The following is a 19899-nucleotide window of genomic DNA, read 5'->3' as shown; positions in this document are numbered from 1 at the left end:
GAGGTACCTAGTCTGCAGGAGAACAGTATTCTAGTTTTTTTTGATAGTGATGGATTTTATCACCTCCAATCAGCCTACAGCAGTGTAGTGCAGAGATCAAATTGGAAGCTAAAATTCCTTTTATGTACTTATGTATTACAAATATGAGTGAAAACAGTGCATGTATTCATTGATACAAAAGGAAAATATAGTTAACACACAGTTAGCAGATTCACAAAATTAAAAATACCATATGAATTATTTAACTAATGGTGCGCTTTGCCCCAGAACCTGGTGTTTATTATTTTGAGCTTTAGCAGGAAACAGAAGCAGTATCAATTGGGGAAACATTTCTAGGCCAAGCTGAGAACAGTATGGCTTTCTCATTTCAAAGTGGGGAACCTGGTTCTTTGGTTTCTTTGTTCCTAGTTAAGACTACTCCCCAAGCTATTTTAGCTGAACATTTAACCCACTAATGGAGCCCGGGGAAGTGCAGTTGGCAGCTGTTCATGGGATAATAATGAAACACACTGTTTAGTACAGCAAACCGCTGCTGTAAAGTGCGGGAAATATTTTATAGAGATCCCGGTGAGCAGAGCAGGATCCGCTTTAAGTTCTGCTGGAATGGCGGGGGGGAGCTAGAGGAAGTTGTGTTTCAAGTGAGAGTAACCAGCACTGCTTTGCTCCTGCAGGTGAAGAAGCCGTGTCCAGAGTCCGATGGTTCAGAGCCGCAGAATCCCAGGTATGGTGCCAGAGGCTCGACGCCGACTGACTGCGGTGCGGTGGCGGAGAGCGAGGCTGAGCTGTGCTGTGGATTTGTAGCACCAGAGCCATGGAGTTATATTTTGCAAAGAACGAGTGGTTGGATCAGTTGTAATGGTTTTCACTCTAGAAAAGGGATTTTTCCCTTTTCCCGGTCAAAGATGAGTCTGGGTTGTTGACTTTAGATGATGGCATAGCACTGAATGGTCACATTCAACTAAAAAAAAAATTCCAACTATTAAACAGTGTAAGGAAATCTGTGTGCACAGATCTCACTTTCTTCAGTTATCCCATTTCTGCATATCTGAGTCTTGAAGTTTATTGAAAATATAGTTTATTTCCAATGTGGAAAACTAATTATTTATTTGGGAAGATTTGCCCTTACCAAAACTTCATTTTGTTTTCACATATGAAAAACATGCTGTGTTCATAAGCTGGAAAGAAGCCATACATTCCTTTCCAGCACAGTCGTTTCCAATATCATGTACATGGGAAAACTTCCATGCTTCACACATGTATGTACCTGTATGGATATTTTTGAGCAAGTGAAGTAGTAGCTAGCTGTTTTAGATGTGTGTCTTCCTGTGGTTAGTAAACTGGAGGATAGTTTTCTTCAATATTTAGTGAGTACTCCATGTCTTTGCCTTGCATCTGTATAGAAGACTATTTCAGTGTCATGAAAGCTCAGAAGCTTTCGTTGTGAGGGGAGAGCAACAAAATAAACCTGACATTTCACTAACATTGCAGAAAAGTTAAATAATTCAAGGTTTGTACCCCAAACCCATCCTTACCTATATCTTAACTATGTTCCTTAATTATTGCAGGAGGATCCTCTGGGGGTCACCTGCAGCATCCAAGGCCATTATAGTATGTGCCTTGAACTGCACTGTGCACCATCTGAATTTCTTTGATTAGCTCATGTCTGTTATTAATATGTATTTTCATTTTGTTTGATTAGAGCTGAAAAGGTAAGAGATACTTCAATGTCCAAATATGCTTTCAGCATAGTCACTAGCAGTTTTGACCAGGACTTCAGTGGAAACCTGCTTTGCCCTTCAGTACTCGCAACTTCTAAGTGAAAAACTTATCTGCTGTGCTTTGGATTAAAATTTGTTATAAAAGTCAAGTTCTTTCTGACTATTTTGACACCATGGAGAATCCCAGCATAACACTCATATACAAGTGTGTAGTTTTAAGCGTTGTGATTGCCAAATGAGACTATTGTATCTCAAGCCTTTAAAATCTATGAATTCCAGTCTGATGTTATTTCATCAAAGCGTGATGAAAACAAACTGCTACAAACCTGAGGACCCTGAATGCAATGTACTGTTACTATCTCTGCATATCAGGAAATTTCTTACAAGCTATAATTAAATTCTTCATGCTGTGTCTGAGGAACAAGATACATTTTTTTCCTCCTGAATGTGCAAGAGAACCCATGTTACAAATAGTTAATCTGGTAGTTTCATTTTTTGCCGTCTGTTTTCAAACAGAAACACTTTTCATTTTGAGCTCTGCAACCTCAGTTGGAGATTATATCAGACAGAGTTGAAATTAATGTTCCAAGCCTGAGCATATGCAGTGCTGTGTATACAGCCTGAAGTGGGATTTTTTGGTTGCAATGTGACTTTTGGTCTTAGAGGGGAATCTCTGACAGACCTTGGGCTGGAGCAGCACTAGAGGGCTCTGTGTGGCACATCACACTTCAGAGCCTGGAGCAAGGTAATTCTTCTCTAAACAAGGCTTAAGTGAAAACACTGCACATAAAATGAAACATCAGCATAAAGATGAATGCTGGAGACACACAGCCTTACAGAATAGCTCCTGGCTTGGGACCTAAGGCCAATATCATTCATTTATTTAGCTAGCTTTATAGTCTGTTAGTTTTGGATTTGAAACTATTACAATAAATGCAGATGGAAAGTGTTTTTACAGTAGGGAAGTAATTAAATTGGGTGTGGGAACTTTGTCAGGAGAATTCTTGGAGTGACATGTGTGTATCAGCAGATTCTTTGTCTTGCTTGGCCTGGGTTTGTCTTTTAGAAAGAAGCAGTCAAACTGCAGATGTGACTACTAAATTTTTAAGGGATATAGTAACCTATGCAGCATGTTAAAAAATGCTTTCCACAAGTGACCAGCTATACATGCAATAAAAATCAACCTTCCCAGCATTTATTTAGAGAAAGTGCTTCTTGTCTTAACAGACAGGTAAATTGCACAGAGGGAGAGGGATCTTTAGTTAAGAATTGAAGTTATGGTGAATAGGTGAACTGTAAACACAAAAGGAAACATATGACTCAACACTGACAGATATTTTAATTCAAAAACAACTTTGTCTTAAAAATTCTGTCTTAGTTTTTTGTGAGTTTTTTAATCAAGTCCCTATGAAGGGGTTCTGAATACTTCCTTTTATACCTAGGTGGTGGTAAATATATATATATATATACCTTTTATACCTTACAGTAGTGGTGTTGTGACTGTATCAATATTATGGCATTCTTTCTTTATAATTCTGTAGTAAAAGTCAAATTCACCCTGCAACCCTGGATAGTTATCTAGTAATGCAAAATGCAATGCTTTCTAGGGATTTTGGTGTGTGATACAGAGGCAGTGAATAATTGGGACTTGCCAACTGTTCCACCACAAGTCTGGATCAGGCAAGAGCAGCATGTTGGACAATTCTGACATGCTGGCCCTGTATCAAATTCACTAGCAAGGTTAGGGAGAGAAGTTCCTCTCTTCAGAGCCTACAGACATACGTTGCTCTTAATTTTCTTTTTTGACAGGTGACTTTAAAATGGTATCAATCCTGAGTGTGCTGAACAGCTCCTTTGTGAAATTCAATGTCATACAAGAATTGCTGAAGTCTAGTGCAGTGCTTGAAAGTTAACTTCTTTGCAATTGTCAACAACCTTCCTTTTTACTTAAGCAATAAAAAAGCCATTTTAATTCTAATCAGGAAAAATTTTGTTGCCCTGAAACTTGTAAGCTACATTTAAAACCTCATACTATATGACCTGTGGAAATACTAGAGTATGTGTTATTCTGAAGTCTGGTAAAATGCTAAATATGAAGTCTGAGACTCCTGCTCACACTGAGCAACAGCATATTCTATTTGGCCACACATCCCACAGCAGTATCTTTCTTTGACATAGCAGTCTGCTTGATGAATGCATCTCTCCTATCCCCAAATCCTCCTTCTCATACCACCAGGCCTGCCAGAGATTCCACTGTAAGATGCAAGCCACATCAGGAATTGAGGCATGAGAGTAAGTATTGTTTTTTCTGGGCCATAAAATTAAATAGGGCGGAGAGAAATGAAATGAGGGAGTGGATGTCATTGCAAATGGAAATTCAGCAGGGTCTTCTATTGCTTCCTCAAAGTTCACTGATTGTAGGAAAAAAATAATGGTTTTTTACCATCTGGAGGATGGAAGACTGCAGCAGAAAGAAGATATTTTTCTGACAATTTAAACACAGTTTCTTTTTTTCCTGGAAGGGTAAAGGAAAATGGCTGAATATTTCACATACTTTCCTTCTTTAAGCTATGATATTTATGTTGTGATGAAGCTGTCTGTAGGAAGAAAGGGAAAACTTGAAGGTTTTGATGAGTAGTTTCGTGAGTTAGGGATAAAAGTTAGCTGACAAATCAATTTAGGAATACTTAGGATACATAGTGTCAAAAATACATTACTTGTGTATGTACAGAAGGGAAATGGATTTTTGTATTAGTAAGTTAAAATTAAGCCCCATAGAGCAGGAAACCCTTCACTTTATTGCTTGATTTTTACTACAAATCTGTGTATCCAGTATTTCCAGTAATATCCATTCTTCCTGGCTTTTCCTTTACACATTTAAAAAAAATTATCTAAAAGCAAAGTAAAAGGAAATTAAGCCAGTCTTTAGTAAATCCTCCCATTTAAAACTTTATCAGATGCTGTAAGAAGCATGTAAATCAGGGGCACTACAGTTACTGCATTGATGCCAGTTAGATGGGGTTTTGATGATCACTGGTGAATTCTGAATCATATGCACAGATCAAGTTGCCAGATAAAGCAGTTATCCAAAAAAGTGCACGGGGATTTTTTATGTGTTTAAAAAGGCCTCCAATATTTCAGTTCAGTATGGGCTTCAGTGAGGTTGCTAGCATGGATTGCAGCTGTTCATCAGATGATTGCTGTTCTGTTTTTCAACACCCACACTTCTATGTGCACCACAAAGTAAGATTTAAAAGATATGAATTCCTGTTTCTGTTTCATCTTAAAAGTCTTTTTTAAAACTTTTGAATGAGAAGTAGGCTTTCACATTTTCTCACTAGTCTCATTTTGATACCTACTCATGGTTTTTAATTGCTCAGGATACAGAGTGCACATACACATCCAGAGACAATTATTGTCATTAATGCATTCACCAGTAAATAGATGATATTGAATGTCAGTGAGAACTACCACAGTTTCCCCATTCACTTCTCTTGACCAAAGTTTATTTCCTGTGCAGTTTGGGCTCACTGTTGTGGATTCAATGTTCACTATGATCACTGGATCTGAGCTATGCTAATGCTGCATGTGTGCATTACCAAACAGTGTTTCTGTGACCATTCATGCACTTAGATACCCATAAAAATAAAAGTAACACATATCTTCTGTATCTTATTCCAAACAACCAGATCATCATGTTTCATTCTCATTGGTTTCAACTAAAATACACCTGAAATTTCTTCCACCAACTAATTCCCTCAACAAGACCTTAACAGTCTTATCTCAGAATGATCACAGTGATAGTTCATTCTTTCAGTCAGGCATTGGCTGGCCCATATTTACCAGATCTAACCCTATAACTCCTGAGCCCAAATCCAAGCTTTACAGGCACCTTCTGTGATGAAGATTTCCATGACTTTGAAAGCAGCTGACCAGCTGCATACACATTACTAGTAGAGTGGGATTAGCAGTACCTTCTCATTCATTTGCAGTTTAAGAGATGAATATCATTATTGTTACATAGTAAAGAGGAGTTGCAATTGAGCTTCTGAGCAAGAAAAGCCAGCAATAGCTATGGAAATTGTGATTGAAGTTTCAGCAATTATAATTTAAAAAAATACATAGTATTTGTTGCACAGTAAAAATGAGCAAACCAGTCTACCTAGATTTCATATATGTTGTTTAAATACATTAGGGTCCCTAATTTTCTTCTCATCCATGTCTTAGAAGATTTTTTAGAAGGTGTTTGTTGTCTTGTGAACCATATGTAGCTTGTGAGTCAGAAGTGTAGCTCCACTGTATCCCATATTGAATAATCTGTAGATCATTATGACATGATAAATGGGCTTAATTTGAGAAAACTAGTTATTGAGAGGACTCTGATTTAGACTTTGAAGGTGAGATTCCTCTCATCCTGAAGTAGACATGTAAGGTAGGCACTTATGAAATGTTATTTATTTGAACTTCTTTTCTTTGACACCTTACTGCATCCCTCTTCCCCTGGCAGACTCCACCAGCAATCACCTGTTGCTCTGCTGATTTATTGTCAGACCAGCTAGATACACAATTTGACCAAAGGCAATGAAAGCCTTCTTTCAATTTTACAGATTAAGCATTTTGCATAACTGGTCAGTTCCAGAAGGGAATACCTGCAAAAATAAGATTCATCTTCAGCCAGGAAAAAAGACTTTTTGACTGGCTTCTGGTATTTCTTGGACTTGGAGCAGGCTATAAGGAGAAACAGCAAAACAAATTTTCTATGAAAAGACAGAATAATTAAATTGAAAGATTGTCACAAGTAATTTTGGAGACCAGAAGAAAATCTAGTCAACAAGAGGCATGGTATATGCCAGAGTATAACATTCATGTCAGTGAGGCCACTACAGTTACAAGCACTTCACCTAAGAGAAATGTTTGGCAGGATCAAGTCCAAACTACTCAGTCAAGACAGTGACTGACAAAAAACATACAACAATTTTCCAATTTTAAAATAACTTCATTGTGGAATAAGATTTCTCATAAAGACTACATTCTGGGACACACAGACTTAGCTTGAGGAGAATGTTTTATACAAATCTGGTACTTATTAGAGTTTTGTGCACTCATTTAGTCTGCATGCCACTTAGGCAGTTGGAATCAATCAAAGTGTTTGGGAGATGGTTCTTCACATACGTGTAACTGAGCGATACACAGCAACCATGACAATTGCACCACAGTTTCTGCAAGGAGTAGTGCCTTGCTATGTGAGTTTTATTTTCAGGCATGTAGTTTTCAGGCAATGCAAGTCTCTCCCTTTTTTTTAGATCAGTCTGTGTGGTGTCTCTCTGCCTTCTGAGCACTGATGTTCTCATTCTTTAAATTTAAAAATATCAGTCTTCTGATTACCCAAGGCCTGTTGAAGCTGGTCACTGTCTGCCCATCAGGTTTTGTTGGCTCTGGATCAAACCCCCAAGGAGTTCTAAAAATGTATATGATATGTTTACAGAAATTACAACAATCTATTTAGAGTGCAAATACATGGTAACTGATGATATCACAGGGAAGTATTTTAATGGTTTATATTAACAGATCCCTGTGGCTTATAACAATAAAAGTAATGTATTTTTTTATATTTCATGTGTGTTAAAAATTCCTGGGGTTTTTTGTTAATATTGGTCATAACATGTTTTCTGTGATATTAATAATAATTTATCCCTGTGATCCCAAGCCAGATCATGTCACTGTTACGACCTCCATTAACCTGAATCAGTGATGGCTCAGACTTTGGAAGGAATGAAAGCAACAAAACCTAAGGGATTTTTTTGTCTGTTTGTGTTTAGTTTTGGGGTATTGTTTGGTTTTGGGGATTTTGTTTGTTTGTTTTTATCACTACATTGAAAAAATGGATAAACAAGATTCTAACAGAAATGTTAGTGGAAGTAATATAGAGATTTTGAAGATCAAAGTGCCTTGTGATTTTTGAGTTTGCTAAAGAGAGCAGGATTTCTGGATTAATTAATGTATCCATCAAACTTTTATAATTGTTGAATCTGCAGGAATATCTTAGGGTAAATACTGGTTTTGAGTGAAAGAAGATAACCTAGGATTACACCTACAAATGTTTTTGCTTGATCCCGTAGTCTCTTAGAGCCTTATCCTAAAATTTTAACTGGATTTTTAGCCGTAAAATAAGCGTGTTTGTTCTTCTTACGTGTGTAGCACATGTAATAACAATGAGAAGGAGCTCTGTTTCTTTCTCCTGTGGTCTATTTTTTGCTCTGTCATATCACATTACAGCAGTACACAGAAGAGCTAATTCAGACTCTGTTCCAACTTCTTTGACCTCTTGTATACTCTAAATATATTTTACCATTGTTGAGCCTGAATAATAAAAGTATTTGATTCCACCTACTTTGCACTTCAAATATAGCTGAAAAAATTCTGAGAAGAATGTAGACAGTAAAAAGAAAATGCCCACTGAGATCTAAATCTCCTGTTCTGAGATTGGTTTGCTTTTTACATGAATCACATTTTTTCTCAGATATTTATAAGTGTAATTTCTTGGCTAGATGTTTCCCATTTTAAATGTTGTCAGCCATCCCATGTACTCAGTAAACAGTTAACTAACACCACTCAGTTATTATGCCATGCTGATATTTACCATACCAGAATTTACCTCTTTACCATCCTACTAGGCCCTGATCAGTCATTAGAGAAAAAATAAGTAGGAAATAAAAATAGAATTGTCATGGTTTATGCCCAGCAAGCAACCAAGCTCCACGCAACTTCACCCTCCACGCACCCACCCCAGTGGAATGGGGAGAAGAATCAAATGTAAAACTTGTAGCTTGAGATAAAACTGTGTACTAATTGAAAGAAAGTAAAATATCTAATCATAGTAAATAATAATAATAATAATAATAATAATAATAATAATAATAATAATAACAACAAAAAATTATGCACAATAGCGTTCCTCACTGTTTGCTGACTAATGCCAGACCCTGTCCCAGAACCCAGGTAATCCCCACTTCTGGATAACTCCTCCATGGTATTCCGTGTGTGGAATATCCCTTTGGCCCATTCAGGTCACCTGTCCCAGCTATGCTCCCTCCCAGCCTTTTTTGCATACCTCCTCACTGGCAGAGCATGAGACACAAAAGAAAAAGGTCCCTGACTTAGGATAAACGCGACTTACCCAAACCAAAACATACTCATGCTGAATCCAAAACAGCGCTGAAACAGCTACTGAGGAGAAATTAACTCTATCACAGCTAAGGACAAGAATGAACCAAAAAAATCCAGATAAAAAGAGACCGCATGCAAATAATGTGATAGAGACCGCATGCAAATAAGTTGATTGAGACCACATGCAAATAATTTGATTGAGACCACATGTAAATAAGGTAACTGCAAGTTTGCTTTCTTTTTTCCTACCATCTGCATCTTCCACACATTACACAAATGAATGTTAAGCCTGCTGTAATATTTTAGGCTTTGCTTCCCCTCCTTATGTTAAGACAGCCTTATCAGAGAGCAGTTCTGTACCTCAGCTCCCTCCACACTCAGCTTAGTCTGAGCACCAGTCGTGTTGTTCTCCTCTGGGAACAGAAGTCAGAGGACCCAGATGACAAGGAGGGAAAGAGGCTCCTCCATAAGCAGCATCTGGCTCTTTGGCAGATTTGTCAAGCACTTCTGCTAATGGGTTTGGATTTGCCCAGAGCTCTTTTATGTGGTTACATTGCAGATGGTCTGTCTGTTCTATCTTCTCCTTTTGAACACTTTTATTAAAAAAAACCCCAAACTGATAAGGTTCTTTATAGGTCTCACAAGATGCCTGTGCAGGCTCCTTTCTATTAGTCATTGCAAAGCTTTCCATATATCCAAATGTGTGTCTTGAGTTTTGTTGGCAATTCTGGACTTAGCTATCCAGTTTAGCTGCCAAGTGATACAATGTACTGTGTTCTGAGTTCGTATTATTGTCAAATTTCTTTGGGAATTTCTTAATGTCATTTGTAGTGCAGAAGTAACTTTACCTCCTCTTAAAAGCATGAAATATACTTGCCTTCCACTAGCCATCCACCTTTGAAAACATAAGTTTAAATCTGGTTTTGGTTAAATGTGAAAATTAGCATGATGGTCTCAATCTAATTCACTGGGGATTTGTGTCTGCCATTTAAGAGAGGCCCAAGACTGAAGCAACAAGTCTGTGGGAAGGTATGTTTGGCAGAGCTATGGAGAAACGCACATGCAGTGCCCAAATAAATAAAGCAATTCCATGGATCAACTTTTTAACAGAATTATTTATTGTGTGGCGCGAGTGCAGAAGAGGGCAGAGAGGGAGGACATCCTGTTTGGTGAATTCCGTTTAAGTTCTGTTTCAATTTACAACTAAATCTCTGTCACTTTAATTTTTAAGGGTTTTGGGATTTTATTTGCTTTTCAGTGTAGAAGTAATTGGCAGGTGACTAGACATAAGATCATGTTTTATTCCTATGTTATTTCAGGCTTATGTCTTATTTTCCTTCTAATTATGTAGATTAAATTAAATAGAAAATAAACCCCTGTGCTCTCAAAGATGTAGTGCTTTTCATGACTTTCTCAAAATAGTACCAGAGAAGCACTTTCATCCCTCTTAGCATTTCATTATTATACCGTGTTTCCCAGCAGCAATATTTTAATATTTGCTGAGAAACAAGAATAAATGTATTATAAAAAGCAGTCCTGTTATTATGAACATCTCACACTCTGCCCTGTCTCGCAAACCAGGTTCTTGGGGAACCAGTGCTAAATGAAGTAAAGTTACAATCTTGCATCCAAGGTATGGACGTGGGTGGACATAACCAACAGCGCTGCAGGGCTTGTTTCCTTTACCTTGTTTTTCCCTCAGTACCTGGACAGAGGTGGAAATCCAATGATTTTAAAAGGCTAAGCATTATGTCAGAAGCCTTGGTGAGGTCCAGCCATTTGGTGTAAGCCATGTTTTGAACAGAGGGAGCTCTAAGGGAAGGTAGCCAGCAGAGAGGCTGGTTCCCAGGGCTGCTGTGTGTGTGCTGGGGCAGCGAGGGCTGCAGTGGTGCCTCTGCCAGTGCCCCACTCCTGTGGCTCTGTGCCACTCCTGTGGCTCTGTGCCACTCCTGTGGCTCTGTGCCACTCCAGGTATGCCCTGGCCTGGGGGCTGGCTTATCAGCATGCAGGCTGAGCTGGAAATGGAGGTGTTACAGATTTGCAGCTGCTACCTGCCCCTTCTTGTGGCCCAAGGGGATAATTCAGGGGAAGGGAACTGTGCCCCAGAGTTCTCAGCGACACGTATTTATTGACTCTTAGAAAAATCACCTACTTCACCCCAAATGAAAAAGGTGTGTACGCTTTAAGTTTCAAATTATAAAATAACTTGGGGAAATCAAACAGCAAAGCAAAATGAAATGTAGTCATTTTATATCAGTTGCAAAGAACAGCCAGCATTGGTGCATTTAACAGAGCATAATTTTCTGTCTCTTGCTCAGGATAATGGAATTTGTTTTGAGTGTAATTAGTTATGTAAAATTCTTTTAGGTTCTTCCAGGCAATAGGGTCATCCTGGGAAAAATGACAGGGATGTGTGTGCAGCACACCTAGTGTGCCTTGCCATCCAGAATGGCTGTGCCCAATTACTCCTTACAGTGGTCAGATGCTGAAGCAGTTAAGGCATCAGGCAGTCAGCAAGTTGCATATCTTTGTTTTGTATTCTACACCAAACTCATTGTTGGGACTGCGATTAGAGAACAGAAATAATTGCTTTTGACACAAACTGTTTTGGAGCCAAACATAATGTGCTCCACATGAGGTAAACTACAGAATATTTGTCTTGGGAGCCAAGATTCAGATCAGGTTTAACTTATAAGGGGAACTTCACTGTTAAAAGTGAGATGTGTTAATGTTTCCCACGTTAAGACTGCTTGCCAGTAATTCTCTGTATATTGCATTTACCAAGAGAAGTTTCAGAATGTTTGCATTAAAATATGAATAGAGCATGAAAACTACAAGTTTTTGGCAACTCCTGTATTCTGCCTAATCTGTCATCATAACTCATCCTTTCTGGAAGCTGATGAAGTTCTTGCCAGGCCCCTGTACTGGTGGCTAAAGAAATTACATTCAAGTGAGGTATGGTCACTCTTCATACAGCACACCTGAAAGACCTTTTTTTCCTTTGGGCATTCCCTGGTGAAGAAGAACCATGTTACAATAACTAGTTTGAAATATAACAGACATCTCAATTTAGAGTGAGTCAGACACAACCCACCCGTTGCTCTTTTTTTTAATGAAAATATGAGTTCACACTTACATCATGCTGTCCAGGCTCCACTGAAGCCAACAGCAAAATTCCCAGCCCTTCATCTCTGATTTCCCAATTTTATATTTGCTTAAATATTGTCTGACATGAATACAGTTGACATTATTATATTTAAATTCATAATATTATGACTGCAATAAGCAGTGTCATTTTGAAGGCTGTATTTTACAAAGGACAGATTAGCAACAGACTAGTAATTGGCAGAGCTGATCATCTCCACATTCCTCTGTATATATGAGAAACAGACTCAAATCAGACTGAAAACCACCAAAGAAGGACTTGATGAGATCTTCAGTCACTGGCTTTGTTACCTGTTCCTTATGTTCACCTGTCAGAGATGTGGAAGGGAGTCTGAAATTTCCAGGAGATTTTTCAGATGTGACTCTGAGCACTTGTACAGAAGTAGTGGCACAGGGGGGAAGGCCACAGGCTTGCTGTTTGCATTCCAGCCATCTCCACAGAAGTGTTTGTTACTTGTTTATGACACAGCACATCATGTTGTCAGAACCACAGCATTTCCAAGTGCCTGTCACATCTGGAAGTGATCAGAAGCTGTTGGGTAAATTAATCTTTGAAAATGTGGCCCTGGATCCAAAGACTTGCATTTAGATCTTATGTGTCTGTAAACTGGTAGTTTATATTTCATGTGAGTTGGATACTTGACAGCTCCCCATGGAACTGTGCTGTCATTATCACTTTTGATTTACTTAAATACTCATATAAGGACTTCAAAACCTACTGTAATGTTTTGTTTTGTTTGTTTGGGGTGGTTTTTTGTTGGTTTGTTTTTGTTAAGTAGCAGCTGCCTGTGTATCTTTATGTGTTTTCTGTTCGCATGCTCAGGCTTGGGATGGTCTCTACATGGAATCAAAGAGTTGACCACCCAGCCCCTCATTCTGCTATTCCTTCAGGCCCCTGACACTCACTGGTTTAGATGTTCTCTCTCTGGCTCCTGGAGTGGTTTTCTCTAACCAGCTGCCTTTTTCCTTGAGAAGATGGTAATTATCTATTCAGACACCACATTGCCTCTTTCCAGATACTTCCTCCAGTGATTGGAGTGTAAACCCTGAGCTAAAATTGTATCCCATCAAAACTGTGGCTGTCACATTAGGATAGCCCAGAAAAGATATCTGAAAGGCTGGGATCCAGTTGGCCAGAAGGTATTATTCAGCATAGCTTTGCCTTTTGTGTGTACATTAGTCTATTATATCAGAATGGAACAGTTTCCCATATAAAACTATCCCTATTTTAAACTTGAGAGTGGAGACATGATGTGGAATAGGAGCATATGGAAAAAAAGCACCTCCTGTTACTTACTTTTTTGGTGTCAGCCTGCCTATTTCCCTACTCTGAATCTGTGTTTTGTAATTGAACAATCTCCTGAGCATAGGGCATGTGAGCTGGAAGTTTATGCTGTGGTAAATAACTTAATAAGTTCCACTCCCCCTGATATGTCTTGATTTTTATTTATTTATTTTAATCGTTGTTGGCTTTGGAGAAGTCAGTTACATGTCCAACAGGAGAGTCCAGAAATGACTCCTAGGTATTTTGTGTTTTATCCAAAAATGTGGAAATCCAAATTAATTTTGCATTGTCTTTTAATTGTGACAAGGAAATGACATTGTGACAGGGAAATGACATTCATTCCCAATAAAAGTCAGAAAGCAGTGAAAAATTATTGTGATGTGGATTTGTGGCCGACTGAACTGCACTAGAATAGACAGTTTTCTGTGGTTTTCTGGAAACCACATTAAATGACATTAAACTGAAATAAAATGTCTCAGTCAATCAGAAACAAGGGGAGCCATGCAGTTACTGGCTTTTAAGCAAATAATAGTTTCTGCAATTATGTAGCACAACAATCCAAGCTGTCTAAATTAATTGGTGTGTTTAATCATCATAAGAGAAAAAGCTAAACTTCTTACTTTCAGGCACAAGAAGAAAATACCAGTTTTTCTTTCGGACTAAAATAAGCTTGAATTTTTAAGCAATTATCTTTCACAGTATTTAGTCATATCTTCTCACTAGAGTCAGAAAGAAAAAATACATATATCCTTTTCAGTAAAAAAATTATTATCAGCTTATTACTAAAGCAATAGCCATAACTAGATTAACAAAATCTTCAACCTGTGGCAATTGTTCCTACGGTGAGAAAAGAGGGAAGCATAGATTTAATAAAGACAAAAACTATCTGACACCTAATCGTTAGGAAGCACGGAGAAGCTCAAGGTGGCACAGGGTCACAAAAGGGAGGGTGATAGCAAAAGCTTAACTGGGGAAATGGGAATGGGGGGTGGGGAAGATGCTGCAGTGCTGTTAAAAGAAATGTCTTTTTCTTTAGCTGTGAATGGTGCAAGGGGGCAAGCGACAATGCCGGCCTTTGTCACGAAACCTGCTCACCCACTTTCTCAGCTGAGCCCTCTGCATCAAGGGCATCCCAGGCACTGACACTGCCTGCCTGTCAGACAGCTCCTGTAAAGTAATACTGTCTGCAGGAGGGTTTTTTCTCCTCGTCTGAGGTTTGAATAGCCAGGTGAAGAACAATAGGCAGGAAAGCAAAACTGAGATACAATCACAACTTGTGCCCTTTTATACCCCAAAGAATTACCTAAGGAGTCCCATCCTTTGTAAGACAGGCAGTTTATTCGAGATCGAAAAAGCTCTTAAACAAATCAGGCACTTTTGGATTTTTGTCAAATTATTGTTCCTCTCCACAGTGCAGTTATTGCAACATCTGGGTATGGGTTCTTTTCCTGTGAGCTTGAACTCGTGTGCTGGGAAGCTGCATGGTGATATTCAAACTTGTAATAAGTAGTCCACAGAGAGTCTAGTACAGCTCTTACTTCATACTTACAGTTTTGCAAAGCTCAACCTTGTGATATATTTATTTTTTTATTACCTATGTGGAATTCCTTAACATGGTAGAAAGACTTGGATGTTTTAATTCTTTATTTCACTAAGGTTCCCTCTCTTTGATACCCTCTGTCTGACATTGGTTGTAGATTGATGGAAGTATTTTTATTCTTGGAATATGAATGTGACTTTACTTTTGCCTCTTTCCATTATTTTTTAATACGAATGTTGACACTGTACTTCCAAACACATAAGAAACAGAAATTATACAGCTGTAATCCACCTCCTATCCCCAAATGATTGCAGAAAGGTAAGAACTTGTTTTCTGTATTGCTAAAAAAAAAAAAAATAATAAAATAAAACTCTGAGGAGCATTTGCTGGCTTTATCAATATAACATGTCATTATTTTACTGCTTCTTAGCACTGTATTGTTTTACAAGTTAAGAAAGGAGGCCTCAAGGAGAGCAAGAAGGAGGTCTTGCTAGTGTCCAGTACTATTATTTGTTTTTAAATCTGGCAGGTTTTCAGAACCTGTGTGTTGGAGGAGCAGCTTTTGGTATATTGTGCCTAAAATAGCAAAAGTTCTGCTATTTTGACCATCTACTAAGCTTAAGATCTATAGATGGGTTTGATGAGCCAGGGAAAACAAGAGGGGTAGTTGTCTCAATGGAATAGATTTATTTCATTGGTTGTGTTCTTCCTTCCTTACCTTTTACACTGACAAAAAAATTGAAAAATACTGCCATAAACAGTGCAAAAGCATCTGGAAAAGAAAATATTGACTTTTATTTTGGGGTTGATGAAATGATTGGAAATATTACTCACTTGAGGAGACTTTTTTGGCTGTGTGTTTTGTTGCATTATTGGTGGAGATCTTCTGTGGAAAGGTGTTGGGAAGTTTTTTGTTGTCTATACACTTAAACACATGTTTTTGTGTATATTGAGCACCAAAGAATTATTATAAGGTTGGATGTGTCTGTGTGTCAGTGTACGTGAATTTGTATACAACTGTATATTCTCTGGAAACCTGTCCATCATCCAGAATCTCGCTGTCTTCACCTTCCTTCTTATTGCCCTCTGTAGCCTTTGAAGGGTTGATGTAACTTCTTTTTAATTGCATTATTTACAGTTCTTGTAGGTGCAAGTAAACATGAAAAATATCTGGTCTAATTATGAATGTAATTTAAAAGAAAACAAAACAAAACCCAAAAAACCACACCAAACAAACAAAACCAAAACCCCAAAACAGTGGGAAAAAAAGCCTTTATAATTGTGGTGTTATCTAAATTATTGATTGTTTTAAACTTTGTTGAGGATTTTATGTAGATTGGACAAATGACATTTATGAATGTGCATCGATTTTGATTGTTTTTGTCAGAATAAAGGCTTTTATTATCTAGTTCAGACTGCATATTAAAGAGAGATGAGCTCACTTGTCCTGTTCAGAACATGGCTGAAAGCTCTGCCTAAAAGAATCTATGTAGGAAATGGAAAAAAAAAATAATCTACTTGTCTTCAAACCAGTGTAGTTGCTCTGAGAGCTGAGCCGATACCAGTAGGAAACAGAATTAGCCAGGTTTGAACAGTTCTGTTATCCAACTTTCCTATTGCACTAAAATTTAGTTTGAAATAAAGGGAAAGTTTGCTTAATTTCAGAACCTCCAGGGTAGCTGATAACTTAAATGGACAAGACTCCACGTTTCTGTGAGAAACTATGGAGTATTTAAGAATTTGTGTTACAACAGGAGGCATACTAGAAAAACAGGGATGAAGCTAACCTAAAAATAATAGTAATAATAATAGTAGTAGTAGTAGTAGTAATAAAAACAATAATATGCATTTTTGCCTCTGTGAAGTTTCATGAGATTCTACTAAAGAGATGTATATGGTGAATTTCCTAGCAAAGAATTTTAAATATTTTAAAAATTTTTGCTATGATTATTTACAAACTAAATTAAATTATTCAATTTTAAATAGGCTCCATCTAGTCCTTCTTTCAGTTCTCCTCTAATTTGGATTTGCTTCAAATTCTACACAAAGGAAATGGTATTTGTAAAATGTTCTGGTTGGGCTGGGATTTGAAGTACTTTGTTTTCATGCTAGAATATTTATTGTTTTATAAATCTTTGATAAATTATTTCATATTTTTGATCTTTTTGGTAAAAAAAGTTTGAACTCAATTATGAAGCAAAAAGTTTACATTTTAAAACATCACCTCTTTCAAGAAAATTATATAAATATGTTCTACTTGTAGGATTAAAAAATAATTAATGGAGTTACAAGCTGTGGAGGGACCCAGCTCTAAGTCCACCTTAATAATGGTTAAACTGGAAATGCAGATGGATAACACGTAATAGAAACCCACATTTTCTGAAAATAAATTTTATGTCTGCAGTGCACAAATAAATATGTGATTGTAATGAAGGGAGGGAAAAAAGAGGAATTTTTAAAACAACTATAGAAGCAAGGCTTAGGCTTTTTGCCTTTAAAACAACACAAGAGAAAGCTGCACAGAAATAGAGAGATGCAGTTGTCACATGGCCCAATCATAATTAGTCCTGCTTACACCTTCTGGGCAAGGTTGGGTGGTCTGGGGTGGGCACAAGTTCTGTTCATCCACACTTGTAAAAATGGGACAGAAGAGGGTGGAATTTGTCTCTTTGGATGCTGTTCCTTAATCCACTTCTGAGCATAGGCTTGAAACCCTTGAAAAGATGTAACGTCAAGCTGGGGAACAGAATATGCTCTGACGGGGAAGACTCAGAATCCCCACACAGATTCTTAAACCTTCTTCAGTTGGGTAGAATTGTCTACAGATTGGAGTTAAAGCCCACTGAGATCTGGGAGACTGATCTGTGAAATGGAATGTTTTAGAGACTTTTCCAGTAAGCCTCTGAAATGATCCTCTAAGCATGTGCAAATACCAACTTTCAAAGACTTTAAGCACAGCCAAAGCAGAATAAAAGACAAATCTGTCTTGCCAGGTTTCAGGTTTTTGCTCAGAAGCTGGGAATAATGCAAATCTTCTTCAAACAGTCAAGAGATAATTAAAACTTATTCTTATCCAATCCATTTCCTGACAAAATGCATCTTTTTATAAAATGTAGAATTTTACTTAATTATTCTAAAATAGCAGTTTGAGATATTGCAGGAGGGATAAAATGGAAGCTCAGTTATATGCATGGCAGTGAAACAAAATATATAAAATAACATTGTACAGTGTAGTTTTTTAAGCACCTTTAACAATAAACTTTATTCCACCTAAACTGCAACACAGTGCATTTACTAGAAAGCAATCTTTAATAAATAGCTGCATAAACTCAGAAGTATTAATTACTTCTTCAGAGATTTCTTTTAAACTTTTTTTTTAGTGCAGGAAAGCACATACTGAACCTGAACCTGCTTCTGATTAAGTCAGTGAAAGCAGGACTCTGATAAACATTTAGTTTGACAAAATGAATTCAAGATGTTGGAATTATTTTGTCCATTTTACTAAGCATTTTTCCTGAATCCTCCATTCACTGGAAGATAAGAGTTTACTAAGTCTGTTACATCTTCCTGAGAAGTCTTAGGCTAAAGGTAAACTAAACATATCCAGAAAAGAGAATTGAATTATATGTGTGACACAGAAGGCAACATGTGCACTTCTGTAAATAAATCACATAGGGATATATTAAAGTAATCCCTGTACTTGTTCACACAGGATGGAGCACCCAGGATAATACAATGTATACACATGGTTTTGTGAAAATTTTATTGGTTTGGATATCCTTTTTATTCTGAATAGAGTACCAATAAGTACAAGATGTCTTTTACTCCAGCAGAAAAAATGTCTATTTGTGAAGGCACTATTTAAAAATACTTTTAGTTAATTAACTTGCCATGTCTGTGGATGGGATGTCTTTTTTGTTACAGAAAATAAGTTAGGGTGATAAAAATACTTCTCTGCACAGAAGCTTTCGTGCTTGTTTGGAACAAAAAGTATTCATTTTACAAAATTTGATTGTTTATATTCTTTGCCAAGAAAATGAGAGTTAGTGGACCTAGATTTCTGATGAAAAAAAGATCTGATTTGATTAAGAAAACCTGATTCATTTGACTGTGAAAAGTGCTCAAAATGGATACTTTTTAAAAAGACTAGGTAGGTGAACCAGTGATTTTGCTTCTAAAATGCTGCTGAAGTGTTTGCATCTATGGCAATGATGTATGCCCGTCAGAAAAGGAATTGTTGTAACTTTCATGCAAACCAAGGGGAAAAACACACGTGTGAACTTCCTAAGCTGGAACTGCCCATTAGGTATCTGTGTGCTGATCATACTTCAACAGGAAATCATGACATTTAAAACTGCCGAGTGAACACGTGGGGAGCATTACGCTGTGTATGCGATGAAACACTCATTGTTTATTTTGTGTAGCATTCTTCTGCTCCCTTAAATACATACAAGATGGAAACTCATAGACTTTTTTTAACCTTTAGCTGCTTTACTTGTACAGAAACCGCCAAACAAAATCTGGCAGACTTGTAAACAACCTGAGTTCATTTTATTTCATCTAACTGATCACATTTCCAGTAGACAACAAATAAAATGCATTGCTGACAGAGGTGTAGAAATGTATATACAATTAGATGAAGAAATTGTGTTCAGTGCAGTTCAAATCTCAGCTTGTGCCTTTTCATTTTCTTGAATATGGCTGTAAAATCCTTACCTGCTGATGCATGGCCAGCAGCAATACCAGTTTTTCGCTGCTCATCCAGAGTGCTGCTGGGCAGGCTATCCTACCAATGACTTAGCCAGAGCATCTCATTGTTGACTTTTATTCCTTTACTTGTGTAAATGGAATTCTTCATTTACTTGAGTAAATGGGATTCTTTGCTTCATGTGGCTCTGGGTAAAGCTTCCATTTATTTTCCCAGTTGAGATATAGTATTTCCTACATTTTCTCAAATATATTCAAGACATGAAAGCTCTGTAGTGGGTTAAATTAATGTAATATGAGGGATTAAGTCATCCAGG

The 19899-nt window shown here is 37.4% G+C and overlaps 1 protein-coding gene across 1 annotated transcript in view; it reads left to right on the top strand.

Moving 5' to 3' along the window:
- The window catches only part of EYA4 (EYA transcriptional coactivator and phosphatase 4), a 141068-nt gene that overhangs the window by 71389 nt on the left and 49780 nt on the right, over positions 1-19899 (top strand). The window contains exon 3 of the mRNA XM_059468250.1: positions 672-721. Coding sequence (XP_059324233.1) covers positions 672-721 — 50 coding nt within the window. The remainder of the gene's footprint in view (positions 1-671; positions 722-19899) is intronic.

The sequence above is a fragment of the Ammospiza nelsoni genome, chromosome 3 (assembly GCF_027579445.1).
Source record: "Ammospiza nelsoni isolate bAmmNel1 chromosome 3, bAmmNel1.pri, whole genome shotgun sequence".
Lineage (NCBI taxonomy): Eukaryota > Metazoa > Chordata > Aves > Passeriformes > Passerellidae > Ammospiza > Ammospiza nelsoni.
The sequence above is the reverse complement of the archived record's forward strand: the minus strand, read 5'-3'. Positions and strand labels throughout refer to the sequence as shown.